The sequence below is a fragment of the Poecile atricapillus genome, chromosome 2, assembly GCF_030490865.1.
Source record: "Poecile atricapillus isolate bPoeAtr1 chromosome 2, bPoeAtr1.hap1, whole genome shotgun sequence".
Classification (NCBI taxonomy): domain Eukaryota; kingdom Metazoa; phylum Chordata; class Aves; order Passeriformes; family Paridae; genus Poecile; species Poecile atricapillus.
Window position 1 is genome coordinate 116376955 of NC_081250.1, and position 16752 is coordinate 116393706.

General features: G+C 37.3%; 1 protein-coding gene across 4 annotated transcripts in view; it reads right to left on the reverse strand.

Moving 5' to 3' along the window:
• The window catches only part of TOX (thymocyte selection associated high mobility group box), a 216997-nt gene that overhangs the window by 29449 nt on the left and 170796 nt on the right, over positions 1 to 16752 (reverse strand). For 3 of the 4 annotated variants that reach the window (XM_058833690.1, XM_058833689.1, XM_058833691.1), the window contains exons 4-5: positions 14715 to 14993; positions 7718 to 7948 (exon numbers count right to left, since the gene is read on the reverse strand). In XM_058833690.1, coding sequence (XP_058689673.1) covers positions 7718 to 7948; positions 14715 to 14993 — 510 coding nt within the window. The remainder of the gene's footprint in view (positions 1 to 7717; positions 7949 to 14714; positions 14994 to 16752) is intronic. The other variant, XM_058833692.1, reaches the window with a different exon arrangement.

Here is a 16752-nt window from a genome sequence, read left to right on the forward strand (position 1 = left end):
GCTGCAGCCTACAGCAAGGACTGAACTCTATTTATTAACAGTGATACACATCCCTAAACTGGATGCACCAAAATTCCTCTTGGAGATAGAGGGATGGCAAGTTATAGGACAACCACTCACAAATACTAGATTCACCAAATTAAAACAACAGTAGAACTGAAGCACTTTTACTTTATGCTGCCAAATTCTGGTCATGTTTTACTGTATGTGTTTTAACTGATGTTTAGTTCTTGTCTCTTTTGGATCATAAATTCCTTGAGGCAGGCCTTTATGTCTCCCATGCTTTTCTGTGTGTTCTATAATATGAAGTTCATTACTGATATATATACACATAGTTGAAATATACCTGTAATGTTTTACACCAGGTTTTTGTTCTGGCTAGCCATTTTTTCACAATGAACTTCCTCTCAACTTGCTTGTGGAGGATTATCAACATACCACAACACACTAGGCAGTGGGATTACTGCCTTGTCACTTGTGGCTTGCACCCTTATTGCCTGAAGAGAATAGATCTCCCTTCCCCCAGTCATCACAAGAGCCAAAACAGGCACTCAAATGTCTGCAACCACATCCTCAGTTTTGACTATCAGGTGCTAATGGAAAACTATTGCTCGTGACTACAGTCCCCTTTGATACTAGAGATGATACCAGACTTGGAGACAGTGAACTAAACTGACTCATAATCTTTGGAGAAAAAGAGCCTTTTAGAATTTGTGCTTCGTGGAAGTCTGCAAAATCTTTTTGTCTCCTAGCTGACAAAGCCAATTAGAATGAACCATGCTGCTTCCCTGTCTTTGCCTAAATAGATGGTATGAGGATGACAAAGAAAGGGAAGTTTTCTGTTTGTCTTATGGCTATCTCCTTAGAGCTAAGACTTGCAAGCAAGTTTTATTTGTCTTTTTAAAATGATGTAAAAGTGCCCACATTTGTTTTGGTGGAAATGTTCCAGAAACCCCACTACACAGTATATGCAAAAACAGTAAATCAAAAAGCAACATGACCGGTTCTGTATTCTTGGTCTCTGCAGTGTTATATCCCATGGGAGTGTCATTTTCACCGATTACAGCTACAGGAATGTCATCTGATAAAATACAGTAGGCTCCAATCCAGAATTAAATTCCACATTCAGATTGTCATTCCTGGCCCTAAATATGTCGGCTCATAGAGAAAACTTGTATTTTTTTCCAAATGGGAGACATATCTCTAGTTTTAATCTCCTGATTTTGAAGCAAAGGCACCTAGAGCTGCACACATGCATCTAAAATATGGAGAAAGATATTCCCACAGCAGTCAGAAAAAGAAATCCTCAGAATTGCTTAATGGACATTGAAATATGTTACCATTTGATTTTTAATCTAAGTACATACAGTAACAAAGAGGCCCAGGGCTAGCTATATGGCTCAGTAGTCCCTTTGACTGTAGAGCATGGAAAAGATACTGATGACATATTACAGGCTTAGGGGAAAGAATTCTGTCTTTCTGGCATGTGGGGGAAAGATCACAAGCCAAATTCACCTCTAGCACAAACAATCAGACTCTTTGGAGAGCACCAGCCACTTGTGCCAGGCCTAAATTTGACCTTATAGTCTTGATGCTTTCAGCTTACAGGAGCAGGACTGTACACTTCATCAGAAGCATGCTGAATGAAAGTTGAGTTCAAAACAAGTGACATTAAACATATGATTTATCTGGTGATTATTCCACCTGCTGGTAGTCTTGTTAAAAAAAGTGAGGATGTGAGCCTGAATGGAGGTATAATAACTGGGCCTAAAGCTAGCTTTGTATGCAAATGACATTAAAGTCATGTTCCTATTGAAGTCAAATGTAAGGCTAAAATCTGGGGAAGAAGAATAAATTGAAAATTAAGGCTATTATTTATGCGCATTGCTACAGCAGTATTTGAAAACCAGGGTCCTTTCGGCCCAGCTGCTTTCAAGTACAATAAGAAGGTGGAGTTAAAGTCAACATTTCATAACTCAGGGGCCTTGTGAAATATTTCTCTAGGAGCCGTGTTTGTTGTGTGCTGAGAACGGATGTTAGAAATCAACCCTGAGCAGGGGGTGTCTTATGTTCCCTGTGACTTCAGTGCTCAGAGGGACTGATAATTCTCCCCTCTGAAGTCAGTGGAAGTTAAGGGGTTCAAGGACTGGCCATGTAGAAGCCAGGGCAATAGTAAAACCTGAACATATAAATTTACATATATGTACATAGACGTGTTATATCTGTGCTTAGTACATGCCTATTATTGGCCCATTTGTGTTCCAGCTCATTATGCTCAGATGCTTTCAGAGGAATGGAGAAGGAGAATACACCAGGATGAGGATCTGTTGTTTTGAAGTCTTGACACCCCAGTCTAGACCTTCAAAGGGTAGGGATGCAATTTCAATATAGAAATTTGTGAGAAAAAACAGTGCATCTCTCAAACACTCCTAAGATGCAACACTGGTGAAAGCAACATTGCTGGTGCAGGTAGCTGGGAGGAGAGATGTAAGGTTGCTGTCTGTTGTGCCTGTTCCAGAATCCATTTTGCTTATAATTCACTTTTGCAGTTTGCACACACAGATGTGCCTTCTCCTCCTATTCTCATTTACAAAAATAAAACAAAGCCAAGCCTTGTGTGGTTGTTTATTAAACTGGAGGTAGATTCTCATCCTCTTACAAGCATGTTAGTTACTCCTTGGAGATTGCTTCATTAGCACGAAGCAAGTAAAGGTTTTTAAAGGGAGAATAAGAGATACATAAACAAATGTCTGTGCTAGTACATCAGCATATATAAGGGAAGAAACTGAAAATTTGTTTTAAAAATGCTACTGACTACTTGACCTCATGGTCTGCACATCTGAACCTCTTTCAGAAGCCATCCCCCTGAATTGATTGACATCCTGACACTGGGCACCTCACACAGCTGTCAATGCAATGGGGACATGATGGCTCTTCCAGCCATGGGATGTATGATCTCATTTGTCATGTCAAGGGATGGGACACCATTACACCTGGGAGGGAGGATCTAGGTAGGGTGTTCCCAGAGGACAGGCAGAGTCAAGACCTCTTGAAACACTGATCTTGAATCCACTTTGATCTGTCTGGTGCTGTCTCACATCATGAGAGAAGCTGTGGAGATAAGAGGTGTTGGCCAGCATTACTTGTAAACCCCCTCCTGATACCGACCTGGTTCATCCCAGCAGTGTCTAAAACATCCCCATGGTCAAAAGAGAAACTTATAAAACACACATTGCTCTTTTTCATGCCCAAATCAACCTGGGTTACTTTTAGAGACAAAGTAAAAGCCCCTGAAAGCTAGTGGGTTATAGTGAAAATGGTAACAGCATTACAAACATTGACACTAATGCACAGGGAGACTTCATTTTACATAAGTATTGGTAACATACAATCCAAGTTCCATCAGATGTTAAAGAATAAACTGCAGGTTTTATCTAGTGGGTCTTTGAGCACCAATGAGGAGTAAATGATTTGATTTTGTGAGCTTGCAGGATTTGTCAGCTGCCTCATATGTATAATTCTGGCTCTTCATATTCCTGCTGCTTCTAATTTAGCAGGACAGGCTCATAATTGAAGCAAATTAACTATTTACACTTGCCACTTCTACCAGGGGAAGAGGACACATCAGCAGGAAAGAATGAGTGGGAAATTAAATTCTTCCCCACTTGTGTCAGATCTGCCCTTATATAAACACATTAACAGTAATTTCATGAGGCGTCAACCATAGGAATAAATACTGAGGGATAAAATAATGAGGTGTTGCTATTGAGCTGAACTGTTGCAGCTAATATTACTGTCTATGAATTATGCAGCCTGAAAGAAAGCATCTGTCACAGCACTCACACAGTCGTTTCACCTGCTTCTTCTGATTGCTAAGTTTTGGGTGCCTGAGTGAATCCCTCCTTCTCCCAGCTGTAGGACCAGTGCAATGTTGAAGCAAACACACAGGAACACAAGCACACACACAAGTATGCACACTAAGCTGTTCATAGGAGGCCAAATTAATTCCTACTAGAATTCCAGTTATGTCACTGAAGTTACACCAGAGATTAATTTTGTTGAATGTTGAATAGACATTCAATTCCATTTTTAGAATAACAGAGCATTTATTAAGGTCTTTGGCTGAAGTTTTAAAGTTACACTAATGTAAACAAGAACATTTTGTTTGTAATTTGCCACATCTATTACAGCTTTACTAGGACTCCAATTAGAAACTTAAGGTTCATTTAGTACATGCACATCTGGTACTGATTTAAAATTACTTTCCTTTTTCATCTAAGGACAGAAAATGACCTAAATAGCCTTTTTACCCAGTTTAAACCAGTGTTCTGTCTGAAAGCCAGCGACTCAACCATTTAGCATGCTGATCCCTCTTTTCTAGGGGCTGTTTATCTCCCTTCTGCAGTAAAAAAGTGTGCAAAGAGATGGACATAGATAAGCTACAGAAGTGGGGTGCACAGAAATATAGCACTAAGGGGAAAAGAGTGTTTGTGACCCTAAGAGAGGAGCTGGAAAAATAACTGAAAAAAAAAGGATCCCAGTGCTGTGGATACAGCATTGAGGAGAATGTACCTCAACTTACTACCACTACAGCTGCCTACCATTCACAGATTTATCAATCTGAACAGTTTTAGAAAGCATTTACAGTGAAAAATGAAGGAAAATGCACAGTGCTTACTTCTGATCATGTGTAATTATTATAATCTATCCATAATTTGAGAAGTCCATGATGAAGTCCACTGTGACAACTAAACTCCCTTTAACTTCTAGACTCTCTAGATAGGTTTGGACAAACAAAATACTGGCACACACCAGCATTGTTTGCAAAGGAGCCTTTTACACACAGAAATTAATGGGAACATATGATTCAAAAATTCAAATGTCTTCATATGATAAAATAAGAGGGAAGTACACTGGTATCTTCTGTAGTCTAATAAATTGCATTATCCTCATGGTAAGAGTATCAGAGTGTGATCCATTTCAAGCATAACCCTCCCCTAACTTCAGTAAGGCACCCACCATCAGCTAGTTCATAACACCATTTCCTTTTTTATCATTCAAATTCTATTTTCTCAAATAACACTTTCCTAGTTCTTCACAGTTTGAAAAACATATGTGGTTATTGCAGAAAGCTTTTCAAGCTACAGTCTAATATGCCAGGTTATAAAAATTTTGTTTTAAAGTCTTGGACATACATATACTGCCCTTAGGACATTATTGTACTGAGTTTCTATACTTTCATTTATTCTGTGGTCAATCTTCAGGAAAAAACAAGAAGAATTCTATGCATTTTAGAGAAAAAAATGGCTCAGATCATAGGAACAAAGATTTCATTTTAGCATGAAAACATGAGGCTATTCTTTCTCAATAGCTGCATTATTTTCTACTTTCTGATTCGTTTATATTTACTGTTTAGATAGTAAGAGTTCCAATCCAGGAAACATTATTTGGAAACATATTTCTATTTAAATTACAGAATAAGCATTAGCTTCCAAAACGTAAGCCAGAAGCTTTATGATAATTGAATCCTTTTCAGCAAGTATAATTCATCAATAAAGTAGTCCTCAAATGATGTTATTATTTCTTTATTTAACTATTTTTGAATTTCTGAAGCTTCTTCAATGCTAAATAGCAAATGCTACATTAATCATTTGTATTTTTAGAGTCAAATTTTCCTACCAGAGACATAGGTTTCATAGCAGTTACAAATGCTCTGGATCTGAAAAATTAGGCCTTTAAAATACAGAATATCTGGTCAGTTAAGATGTCTTGTAACCATTACTTTGTACTATTAGATCCCTAATGGAATAAAAAACGAGTTTAAATTTATTCTAGAAAATAGGATTGCCAATTTTATTTTTTTTAAATGGGATCTATCTTTTACTATATTTGTACAGTGTTAGATTAGAAAGGGCTTGGGCCTGGAATTTTAAAAATGTGCTTATAATAGATGATAATGAATAAGCAAAATGAGTCAAAAAGCAACAAAGATATGCTAACCCAAGCTCTTTAAAGAATTGGCTTAAAAAAACATACTTGCAGCCATTTTTACATGCATGTGTCATATGGATTCCCTAACACATCATTCATCTGTGTTTCAACTTAAAGTAACAGCAACAGAGATAAGGAAAATAAATTTAGTTCTGTTCTTACAACATAGGATTTATTCAAACTTTGCTCTCAACCATGAATAAGAAATCAAAGTTAGAGATGGAAATTTAGGGTTTCATGCACTTTTCTTACACATTTCTGTAGAAGGGCTTTAATATTTTGGTGTTAGTACTCACATAACAAGCTCATGGAAATTTGAGATTTCTCAAAGGAAATGTACATTTTTACAGTCTTTTAGGTTGGCCTTTGCTGGGATATTAAAACAGGGAAAAGAAAGACACAACACAAGAAAATAACTCTAATGGCAGTCCAAGGGACTTTTCTGATCCTTGTGTTCAGAGAGCTAACTTTCCTCCTGCTAAATCTTCCAAACTCTGGCCTTATTCATTGGTGGATACTAGATAACAAAAGCTGTTTGTTTTTTTTTTTTTTTTTTTTTTTTAACTTAGTCAGTGAGTGCCAAATATTGATTCTTTTTACACTGGTATCTTTAACAAGGATCTAGATGCACTTACACCACCCAGTTATTAGCAAAATAATAAGAATAATTTTTTTTCCCCAAGCCCAAATAATTTTACATACCAAAAAAATCACTTAAAAGTTTTCATTAATTCGTCGTATTTTAACTATAATTTCGTAATAACAGTGCATGAATACATGAGATTCAATTCCCAATACTTTTCCACTCTCTGTGCTGACATCAACCCCAGTCTCCTGTAGCCAATATAACTCCCTCAGCACATCTTTTCCTTCCATATCTGTTGCTTTCTTAAAGTTCCTATTCCTTCATCAATCCAATCCATTCTGTTGGCAGTAAGTTAGTTAGTTAGTTAGTATGCAACCAATAACAACAGAAGAGCAATGGTATGCTACAGTGAGGATCAATGGTATTTGCCAGCTGTCACCACTTAAGTGTGATGAGCTTCCAGAATTGCTCACTTTTACACAGCTTCAACCGACTTGGAAGGATTTCTGCCAAGTTTCAGGTCTTGAAACTTGGTGTCAGGTCTGGCCTCACTGTAGGACCAAGACATTCCATGGAAGACAGAAGTAAGCTTGGGAAGTGATTTTCACAGCCCACATATATGCCAGAGGATGCCCATTGCCAGCATCCACCCTAGGTCTCTTTGGGTCAACACATCACTAACTTCTTTCATAAAAGGTTTGGGAGCAAATGTGAGCCCAGCTTCACTTCTGGCACCATGGGATCATGGGGAAGGGAAACATCTGCAAGTGGAAGCTCAGATATATGTCTGCTCCCACTGCACATATCTAAGCTTTGGCAGCAAGGTCCTCTTACATGGCAGTTTCACATACAGGACAATGATATTGTAAAATCCTAGGCCCACAGATTTCAGCATAAAACATTCCTAAATATAATCCTAAAACTTGTGCCACATCCCAAAACAAGATAAACTCTTTTACTAGTTTCATACAGATGAAATAAAATTATACTCTCCTTATCTCAGTATCTTTAAATCATATTCCTGAGATGGCACATATTCAAGTTTCATCCTGGCTAACAAAAGAAGCTGCCTACAGTGCTCAGATGACCCTGATAACATTTCCCTGAAACAAAGCCTCTGAGCTACAGTACATATTGTACCTGTTTTTGTTCTTCTCCTAAGCCGTCCCACATTGATGCTACAATTTTAGAGACTTCACCAAAAGTAGCATTGGGGTTTTGGCCCTTGATGGCTGCTTGAGTATCTCGAAAGAATAATGCATAGGCAGACACAGGCTTCTGTGGCTCATTTGGGTCCTTCTTCTTCTTCTTTTTGGGAGTTTTCGGTTTCTTTCCTATATCTGAAGCAGGTCTCTTCTCACCACCGTTGACCTGTAACATAAAATTAGGAAAGTACTATAAAAAAAAGCCAGTTTCATTCACTACAGCCACTCTTACAACCTCTGTGATGCAAAATCTTTGGATTTTGCATGAAGAAATGGAATTTCTGTTGTTATCTTTGATAATCCAAATGTTGATACTATCTGCATTAGTCACATATATAAAATTCCCTATAAGAATTTTGGATAATGTTATTTTTTCCCTTAAATACTTTATGTTTCTCTTTCATATAATTGCTATAATCTCTGTCATCTTTTTACTTATTTCTAAGTTTTATTGCTAGTGGTTATAACAAGAAAATAATGAGAAAATTCAAATGAAATTGGTTTCTCTATAGCCTGAATATCAGTTCAACAACATGAACCATCTGCAGACAGCAGGAACACTGTCATTTCTACATTTTGCTTATTCTCCTCTTTCCCCAGATTGACCCCAGACTACTGTTCAAATCAATTGCTTCTGCAGCTGGTTGTATATCTTCCAGAGTCTTTGAGGAAAATCTGGTTGTGAACCAAGCAATTCAAGTTACAGACATTCCCCTACACACCTTGTAATTAAAGTCTGAAGAAACAAACCTTTACTAGTATAGAGAGTTTAGAGCCCTTTAAAGGATCTGTTTTGGCCTATCTGGATTCAGCTGAGTAGATTTTGTATCTGCTCATGTAAAAGCAAATGGTTTGAGGAAAGGAGTGAAAGATGAACGGTGTATGGAGGAAAACCCATGTGCCTTATTTATGCACCACCTGAAAAAACCCCACACATGAGCATTTGTGCAAACCCCAAAGCAAATAGGTTTTCTGAGAGAAGCTGATGAAGGGTCTGGAACTGTCTTGTGAGGAGCAGCTGATGAAACAGGGGTTCTTTAGCCTGGAGAAAAGAAGGCTCAGGAGAGACCTTATCACTCTCTACAACTGCTTGAAAGAAGGTTGTAGCAAGGTGAGTGTTGGTCTCTGGACCCGTTACAAGCTATAGAATGAGAAGAAATAGCCTCAAATTGCCCCTGGGGAAGTTTGGATTGGATATTAGGAAAAAATTCTTCACCAAAAAGATTGTCAAGCATTGGAACAGGCTGCCCAGGGAAATGGTGGAGTCACTCTTCCTGGAGGCATTTAAAAAATGCGTAGATGTGGCTCCTGGGCACATGGTTTAGTGGTGAGCTTGGAAGTGTGAGGTTAACAATTAGACTCAATGATCTTAAAGGTCTTTTCCAACCTAAATGATTCTAGGACTTTATGACTTACAAGCACATAAAGGGACAATAACCTGATTCTTCAACACATTGGAGCTCCATGGAAAAATAGCTTTTCTTGATATGATCACTTAATTTACTGTAACTGTAGAAATGTTGTGTGATCTCACAAGTGGGTTCAAAGCCTTTTTTTTCTCTTTTGTCAGCATGACCAAAGTACTATGTACTATAAGCATTTTTAAGAGAAGAGAAGATCAAGAGCATAAATGGTATGCTCTAGGCTAAGGATCTACTAGGCATGACTTCTTTCACTTCCTTCTATTATTAGTTTTTAATAATGCGTATCAAGTGGCACAGGAGGATACAGGTGTCCTAATCATCGAAAATGCTTGAGGAAAATGGCTGGAAAGCTTCATTTTGAGAAAAAGAACTTTTTTATTTTCCTGTATGCCTCACTATGTGGTGTCCAACAGAACCCAAGCAACTACAGTGAAAAATCTCAATCTCTGTGACTGAGACACAGTGATGTGAAAGTGATGAGTAGAACTTGAAAATGAAGTTGCTTGTTTTCTGAGCATTATGTTACAATAGTTGCAACTTTAATAAAAAGTTAATAGATACACAGCCCATTGTCAGCATTTGGAAAATATGGAAAAGCAAAATTGTGCCAGCCTTTACTAAGTTATCCAGCTTTTTGTCTCTTGCTGTTTTTTTTTTTATTCTACAGGGTACACAAAACTAGCAGTTAAAGTATAATTAACTGGGGTTCTAATTTGAGAACATTAGTCTAAACTTTTCAGTCCAGTGCAGACTCCACGAGCAAGAAGACTTTGAAATAATTAGTTCTATAGTTAAAATTTTACCTGTGTGATTTGCAAACTTTTTCTCCTTTCAGTTAATTTTTGAACCAATGAGACTTAAAAGTTCCCTGTACGTCATGATACTACATTACTTCAAGTACCCTTAAACTAGGTGATATACTACAGAAACTTGTGTAAGTGCCTCCTGGTAAGCTGTTCTGTGAACAGCTCTAAAAACTTATTCTCCAACCTTAATGATCAAGAGACTTCAAAAACCCACTGTTAAAAACAGAGTACTCACAGGGGAAACTCTGTTTGTCTTATATGAAAATAACGAAATAAAAAGAATACCAGAATTCCAGTACTAATAACCTTGCAAATGGCTGAGATGATGGCCTACCTTATGCTCCCATCAGTCTATCAGCTTCATAGACTCCACTTCTAACCACCAAAGCAGAGACAGATGGAAAATAAAATAAAAACCATATATATTCTGCTAGGCATAGACTTGTGCTTCAAAATCCCTGGAGGTGTAGTTAGCTCATGGTAATCCACCTCCTGTCATGGCTTATTGCTTAATTATGGTGATGTATTTAACTTATTTATCACAAGAAAGCAATAATCTTTCACTTTAAAAAAGTGTACATTAACCATGTTGCACACATAATAGATCACAAGAATATCTAGTGTAGGATTTAAAACTATCAAGTAAGGCACATCGTTGATATCTAAATGTCCCTTGAGAACCTGGAAAATGTCTATAAGCATATTTAAAATAAACTGCAATAGTACCAAAGCCTTTAATGGAGCTAGGAGAGCTGTTTTATGCACACTATCTTGCAGTAATCGCTGTAGTTTAAAATAGATTTTAATCAAGCACCATCTGCATAATAGGCTGAACAGACAACACAGAATTCCACTTATAACTCCTATCATATAAAGTAAATATTGTAAAACCTCTGCCACATAAGGAGAATATGCTGCAGCAGTTCTTTAGTAATTGTGTTTCTGTTATTTAATTCTTGCTACTTGCAGTCCTCTCTCTATCTTCCCTCTAAAATACATTATTTGAATTTCTCTCAGAAGTGATATGCAAATGAACATGGCAGAAAACCCTGTTATCCATCTATGAAGAAATACTTATTTACAAACGAGTAATGCTTCCAGAAGTTCACAATTATGCTTGGCAGTAATGAAGTACAAGTTTAACGATCCAACAGTGTGAATTATGGCAAGAATTACATAAATGTAATATTTCAGTGTTCAGGTGGTCAGAATAAGACACGTGCTAAGTGGCCACTTGGTTTATAATGTTTTTATCTTACTTATGACTACTAATTTTTATGTTCTCCCTTTTTTATTCTTCTAATGATAGCCCCACATATGAGATTTAGAAGAATTAAGGAGCCTTAGTGATGTGCACCCCTTGCAGAGACAATGCCCTTAGTCTGAGTCTACATTTCACAGTTCCATGCTCTTAGCATCTCTCTGAATGCATATCCAACCTTACAATTGTGCTACAGTTGTCATTTACCTTAGGGTCAAACAACCTCAGCTGTCCTGTTTTTAGAGGAATAGCATGAAGGGAAACTGAGCCCTCTATAGCTGAGCTCCTTTCCCTTTCTTTGAGCAAGAGAATATAGAACAGCTGAAGTCTGAACAGCCTATATGAAAGACTTTTTATGAGAATGACTATTGCCAGTGTTTAGCTGCTGCTGCATTAGTTCTGTGTATGTTGGATAAGGCTTACAACAACTTGGATATTTATCATAGAATGGACGTCTGAGAAGCTCAGTATATGAACAATTACATCAGTTTGCATAGCTCAGTGCTGAAATTTGGCATATATATATATAGAGAGAGAGCTGAAATGGTAATTTCCTTCAAGCATGAAAATTAGTGGTTCATAGGCAACAATTATACTTTTAGTCCAAATGTGTACATAAAGTACATATTTTTTTATACCTTCCATCATGCTCTTTCTATAAATTCATGTAAATATGAACAGGATATTGAGATTTCTGTATTTTTTCTCTATAAAGAAATAGGTATAGATTTAAGGACCTCTTTACCAAATATGCTGTGAAAAGACCTGTGGCTTCTTTTTCATATATTTCAGCTGGTATAAACTGAAGGGGGTCTTCTGTCACTGAGGTGATTTTCCACTTGGAAATGTACTTTGTCTTTTCATCAGTGTGGGTACACAGGCAAACATCCTGTCCTGCTGGTTAAATGGGGAGAATGTCACTATTGCCATTTAATGACACGGTGAGTTCAGGGGGAGTTGGTTTTTACCAACAGTGCTCATGGCAGGAACATCTCTGACTCCATGAAATAAGCTCCAAGAGTGACCCCATGACTACAACATGTGTACTCCTAGTGAAGAACTGGCTAATGGGCTCTGGCCCTGATCTATTAAGTAATACCACACATCTACATGACAGTTTATAAATCAAAGAGAAAAATCCAAATTTCTCCAAGTTATGTTCAGTTAAAAGATAGATGTTCTCACAAGAGACAGAACAGTCAGTCTATCTGTTCCTGTCCCCATCCAGTGCCTTCCTTCATTGGGAAGAGGATTCCTAGAGTGAGAACTTTCACAGGCCCCTCCAAAGCAACTCAGATAAAGTGTAATACTGGTGTATCTGGAGAGAAAGATCTCCACAGGAAACTGGTTTATTTTGAGTATTCTTATCCACTCACTGACAGATTCCAGGAAGAGCAATGTGAAACAAAGACACACAGTGGAGAGCTTTAAATCTTGAACTACAACAGTATACTTAACTCAGGCTGATTATTTAACCCCTCTTGTCTTTTAAAGAGGGAACTACAGAAGGACCATGACATGAGATCAGGCATGGCAGCCCACTGCCTGTCTCCATTGGTGGCCAGCCTCAGGTGTTTTCATGAAGCCCTAAGAAATCCTACAGAAGTCATCTATGGTGTTATCTGCTCCCCATCAAGCTTGCTGTTTAAACCATACTAGATGGAGAAGATTTTAAGCCCTCTGTCAATATTAACCAAATGTAAGATCCTTTAAAACTTTTCTCTTAGCGGTGAAATTATAATTTTAAGATAATGTATCTATTTTAGCACACTGAATTTAATTTTGTGTCATGCGTTATGCCATTTGTCATCTTTTTCTGCTTAAACTGAGCATGAGATAAATTTAAAGAGAGTTTTCCAAAGTATAAAATCCTTCTTAAAAGTTGAACACTATATAAACTGGCTTTCACAAAGAAAGGACCAAGTTTTACTTGGTCTCCAGTTCTGTGTATTTCTCTATTAAAAACATTAGCTTCAGGTAACTACTGCTTGCTTGAAACCACAACCCTACACTTTTGCCAGTGTAGCCACAAAGTGCTATAGTGAAAAAGTGCATTAAAGATATAGGTTAAATAAGTTAAATATTTGATAGGAGTAGCATGGAAATCCTAATTATTTGAATGGGTATTTCCTCCAGAAGTTTAGAGCATCTTTCACACTCCCAGCAAAGTAAAAATATTAACAATGCAACAAGAGTAGCAAATAAATTATTCTGAAAAAAGTAAAGGTTGCCTGGAATTATTTTTACATATCTGAATTCTAAAGTCTCCCCCAGTAAGGAAGTGCTCATTTAAATGTATGAATTATTCAGTAATTTTTAAAACCTAAAGTTTGTGAAATCAGGGGAATGTCCTGAAATAAAACTTTTGAATCAGAATTTATTCAAAATGTACTAAAACATATGTCTCCAATTACATGATTATTTTATAGCTTGAGGCATGAAAAACAATACAATGTTAAAACAAATCAGACTTACATTTCTTGACTGGATTATACCTCCTCAGTGACTCACAATATGTTTTCTTCACATTCCCTGCAAGTCTGCAACTTTTCCCCACCAGACGTGGCTGTGGTACACGCTGCACTGTATGTGGCACACACTGCACTGCAGGAGTGCTCTAACAGGACTGCTGTTTCCCAGTGACCACAAAACAGATCTAAGGAGGTTCTCAGTTTTGACATGCTACATTCCTGGTTTAAGGGGTGACAGTACAAAGTCCCAATCTTCCTGTGTCTTAGCTTTTCTGTCTGCAAAATTAAGATATAAGGTGTGTATTTCTGGGAGATTTTCAGGATTTTTGGGAGATTTGGGAGATTTTTGCATGCAAAACCTGCTATATAGATTGACATTTATCCTTTAAAGAAATTTATTATGTAAATTACTCTTATCACTTCATTCCTGTGCTGACATGGAAATGAAGCTTAAACATGTCATAAGGAAGTGTCAGCACCTCTCAAAGTACAAGTGCATACAGGGTCTTCCAGATTTCCAAGGTAAGGTTTTAAAGTTCATAGGATCTTTCTGTTCTGGTTGCTATGATGTTCTGTTTACTCATCCTGTGACCAAGTAGCAAAGACTAGCATATTGCACAGACTGTTCATACTTTTTATAGCAGTAACTTGATCTTTAACTAGGAACAAACATCCCTGCTATGCAAGTGAGAAAACTCAACCCTTATATTAAAGTCCTAAAGGAATGACTATCCTTTCAGTGTTTAACAGTATTCCAGTTTCCTCGCACGAAGAGGAATGATGTCATTTACTCAAGCTGCCTGAAGAATTGTCTGGATATTGTAAGTTCTGTATTCATAACCCTTTGTTCACTTCAGTGAACCACCAGCCATGTATAAAGTATCACCTTAATAACTGTGGCCATATCATTCATTGAGCAGGTCCTAAAAATATCCACCAATTACATAGTAAACCTAGCATCTAAGCCTACCTTAGAGCTATCTTCTCCTTCATCTTCATGGACTGAACTGGATGGTGAAGGAGTTGCAGATTTGCTTCCAGGTGGAGAGGGCGAGTTGTGAGGAACACTGTTTCCACCCATATTCAAACCAAGCTGTGCACTGAGCTGGGACTGGTTAATAGTAGTCAGCTGCCCGTGCTGCATCATTCCTGGCTGCCTAATATCTGCAGGTTGAACCCTTGGCCTCATGGTTGCCATCTGAGGATGGGAACTATACTGGGCTCCTTCTGTATTCCGTAAATCTTGCATCTACAAGAGGAAAAAAACTGTATTAAGCATATCACTAATAAAGTGTTCTGTTCCTTTAGACCTTGGTTGGCCTGATTGGCTATGTAAGGCTTAAAGGAAATGGTAAGTACTTAAATAAACATGTAAATACTGAAAATGAACATAGTAAGGATATGATTGACATTTTCATAACACTGACTGTTATAAAGAACTCAGGCTCTAGCCTCAGCCCTTGGGAATAGCAAAAAAAAAAAAAAAAGTAATGAAAGCTCAACTTTTTTCATGGAGGGAACAAAAGGGCACTGCTTTCTGTTCTGAAATGCTAACAAACAGGGACAGCTTTGCACCCTGAAGTTCACATCTAGACCAGACATGAACATCCTCAAAATTCAAGATAACTTCCAGATCCTGCTTTTTTAACATAGGATTTTGGTGGTTTTGAGATGTGATTTGGAAGCTGCTGGGAATTTTCAGTCTGAATATCTGGTATTTGGTCCAAATCTATTTTAGCTGGTGCTGTCCAATGAGAAACTGGACTTTTCAGGATTCAAACCATTGACAAGAAGGAGGCATTGATAGACTGATTAAATGATTTCTGAGTCGATTTACTGCTAAGACATATATGAATGGAAAGCTCAGAAATCACAGGATTGACAATTGAATCCATTGTGCTATGTGGGTCACTGCTTCTTAGCATTAACAAGACATACTATTTGAATGCAAGCAACAGATTCAGTCTCTGCAAGGATAAGAATCAAAAGCACTGGAGGATGAAACTCCTTTCTTGTCCAGAGGTCAAATGCACCATACACACAGACCTCAGCAGATTGCCTGTAACCTCTTTTCAGTACACTCATACAGAAACACGACAAATAGCAAAGAGACGCTCAGATTTAAGCTGAGATGTTCCGTGGGTGATTTAAAATGGAAGCATAAATTCAGACCTGAAATAAAATAGATATGGTTGTCTTTCTGTGCATCAGACAAACATGTGTGTATGTATAAAGCAGAATCTGACAGGAGCTACTATTGTGTAAGTTCCATTATGATAAGGACATGTGTTAGTGGTTCAATATATTAACATAGTCACATTTATTGTAGTGATAGTCTTTGTTAGACATGTCATCTGAATTGTCTAAAGACCACTCAGATTTTATTTTTTTAAAAATCTTTTTATAGCTCATGATTTCTAGAATCTATCTCTTGCTCATATACACACCCCCACATATCACAGCAATCTGTAAGATACCTTTCAATCAGTAACACACAGGAAAAAGTAAAGATAAGCCTGTAACTTCACCTTTTCTCTTATTATTGACAGTGTAAAAATGTATCAATTTTAGGGAGATATTTTATTTTATTTTATGAGCTTGGGGATTGATTTTTGTAAAGGTGACTTGTTGGCAGTAAATCAAACTAATAATACCATTAGTTATGACATACTTACCACTTTATATGTACTTGTGTCTCTGAAAAGCATTTGAATTGGCTTCTGACAATGTGACATCACAATTATACCTGTATTTATGTTATTTTAGAAATTAATAGCTTTTGGTAAAAAAGAGTTATCGATACAAACTTGTTTTTCAAGTTCATTTAATGACTACTAAAGCACCAGAGGAGAGGAGCACAGAGAGCACAGTGGATGAAATCAATTGAAAGCTGAAATTTGAATCCTGGTAGACATTTATATTTTTAAATTGCTACTGATTTCTTGGTCCCTTTCCTCCGGTATCAGCTCCCTCCTTCCCAAGCATATTAGCCTTGAAAGCTACCATTA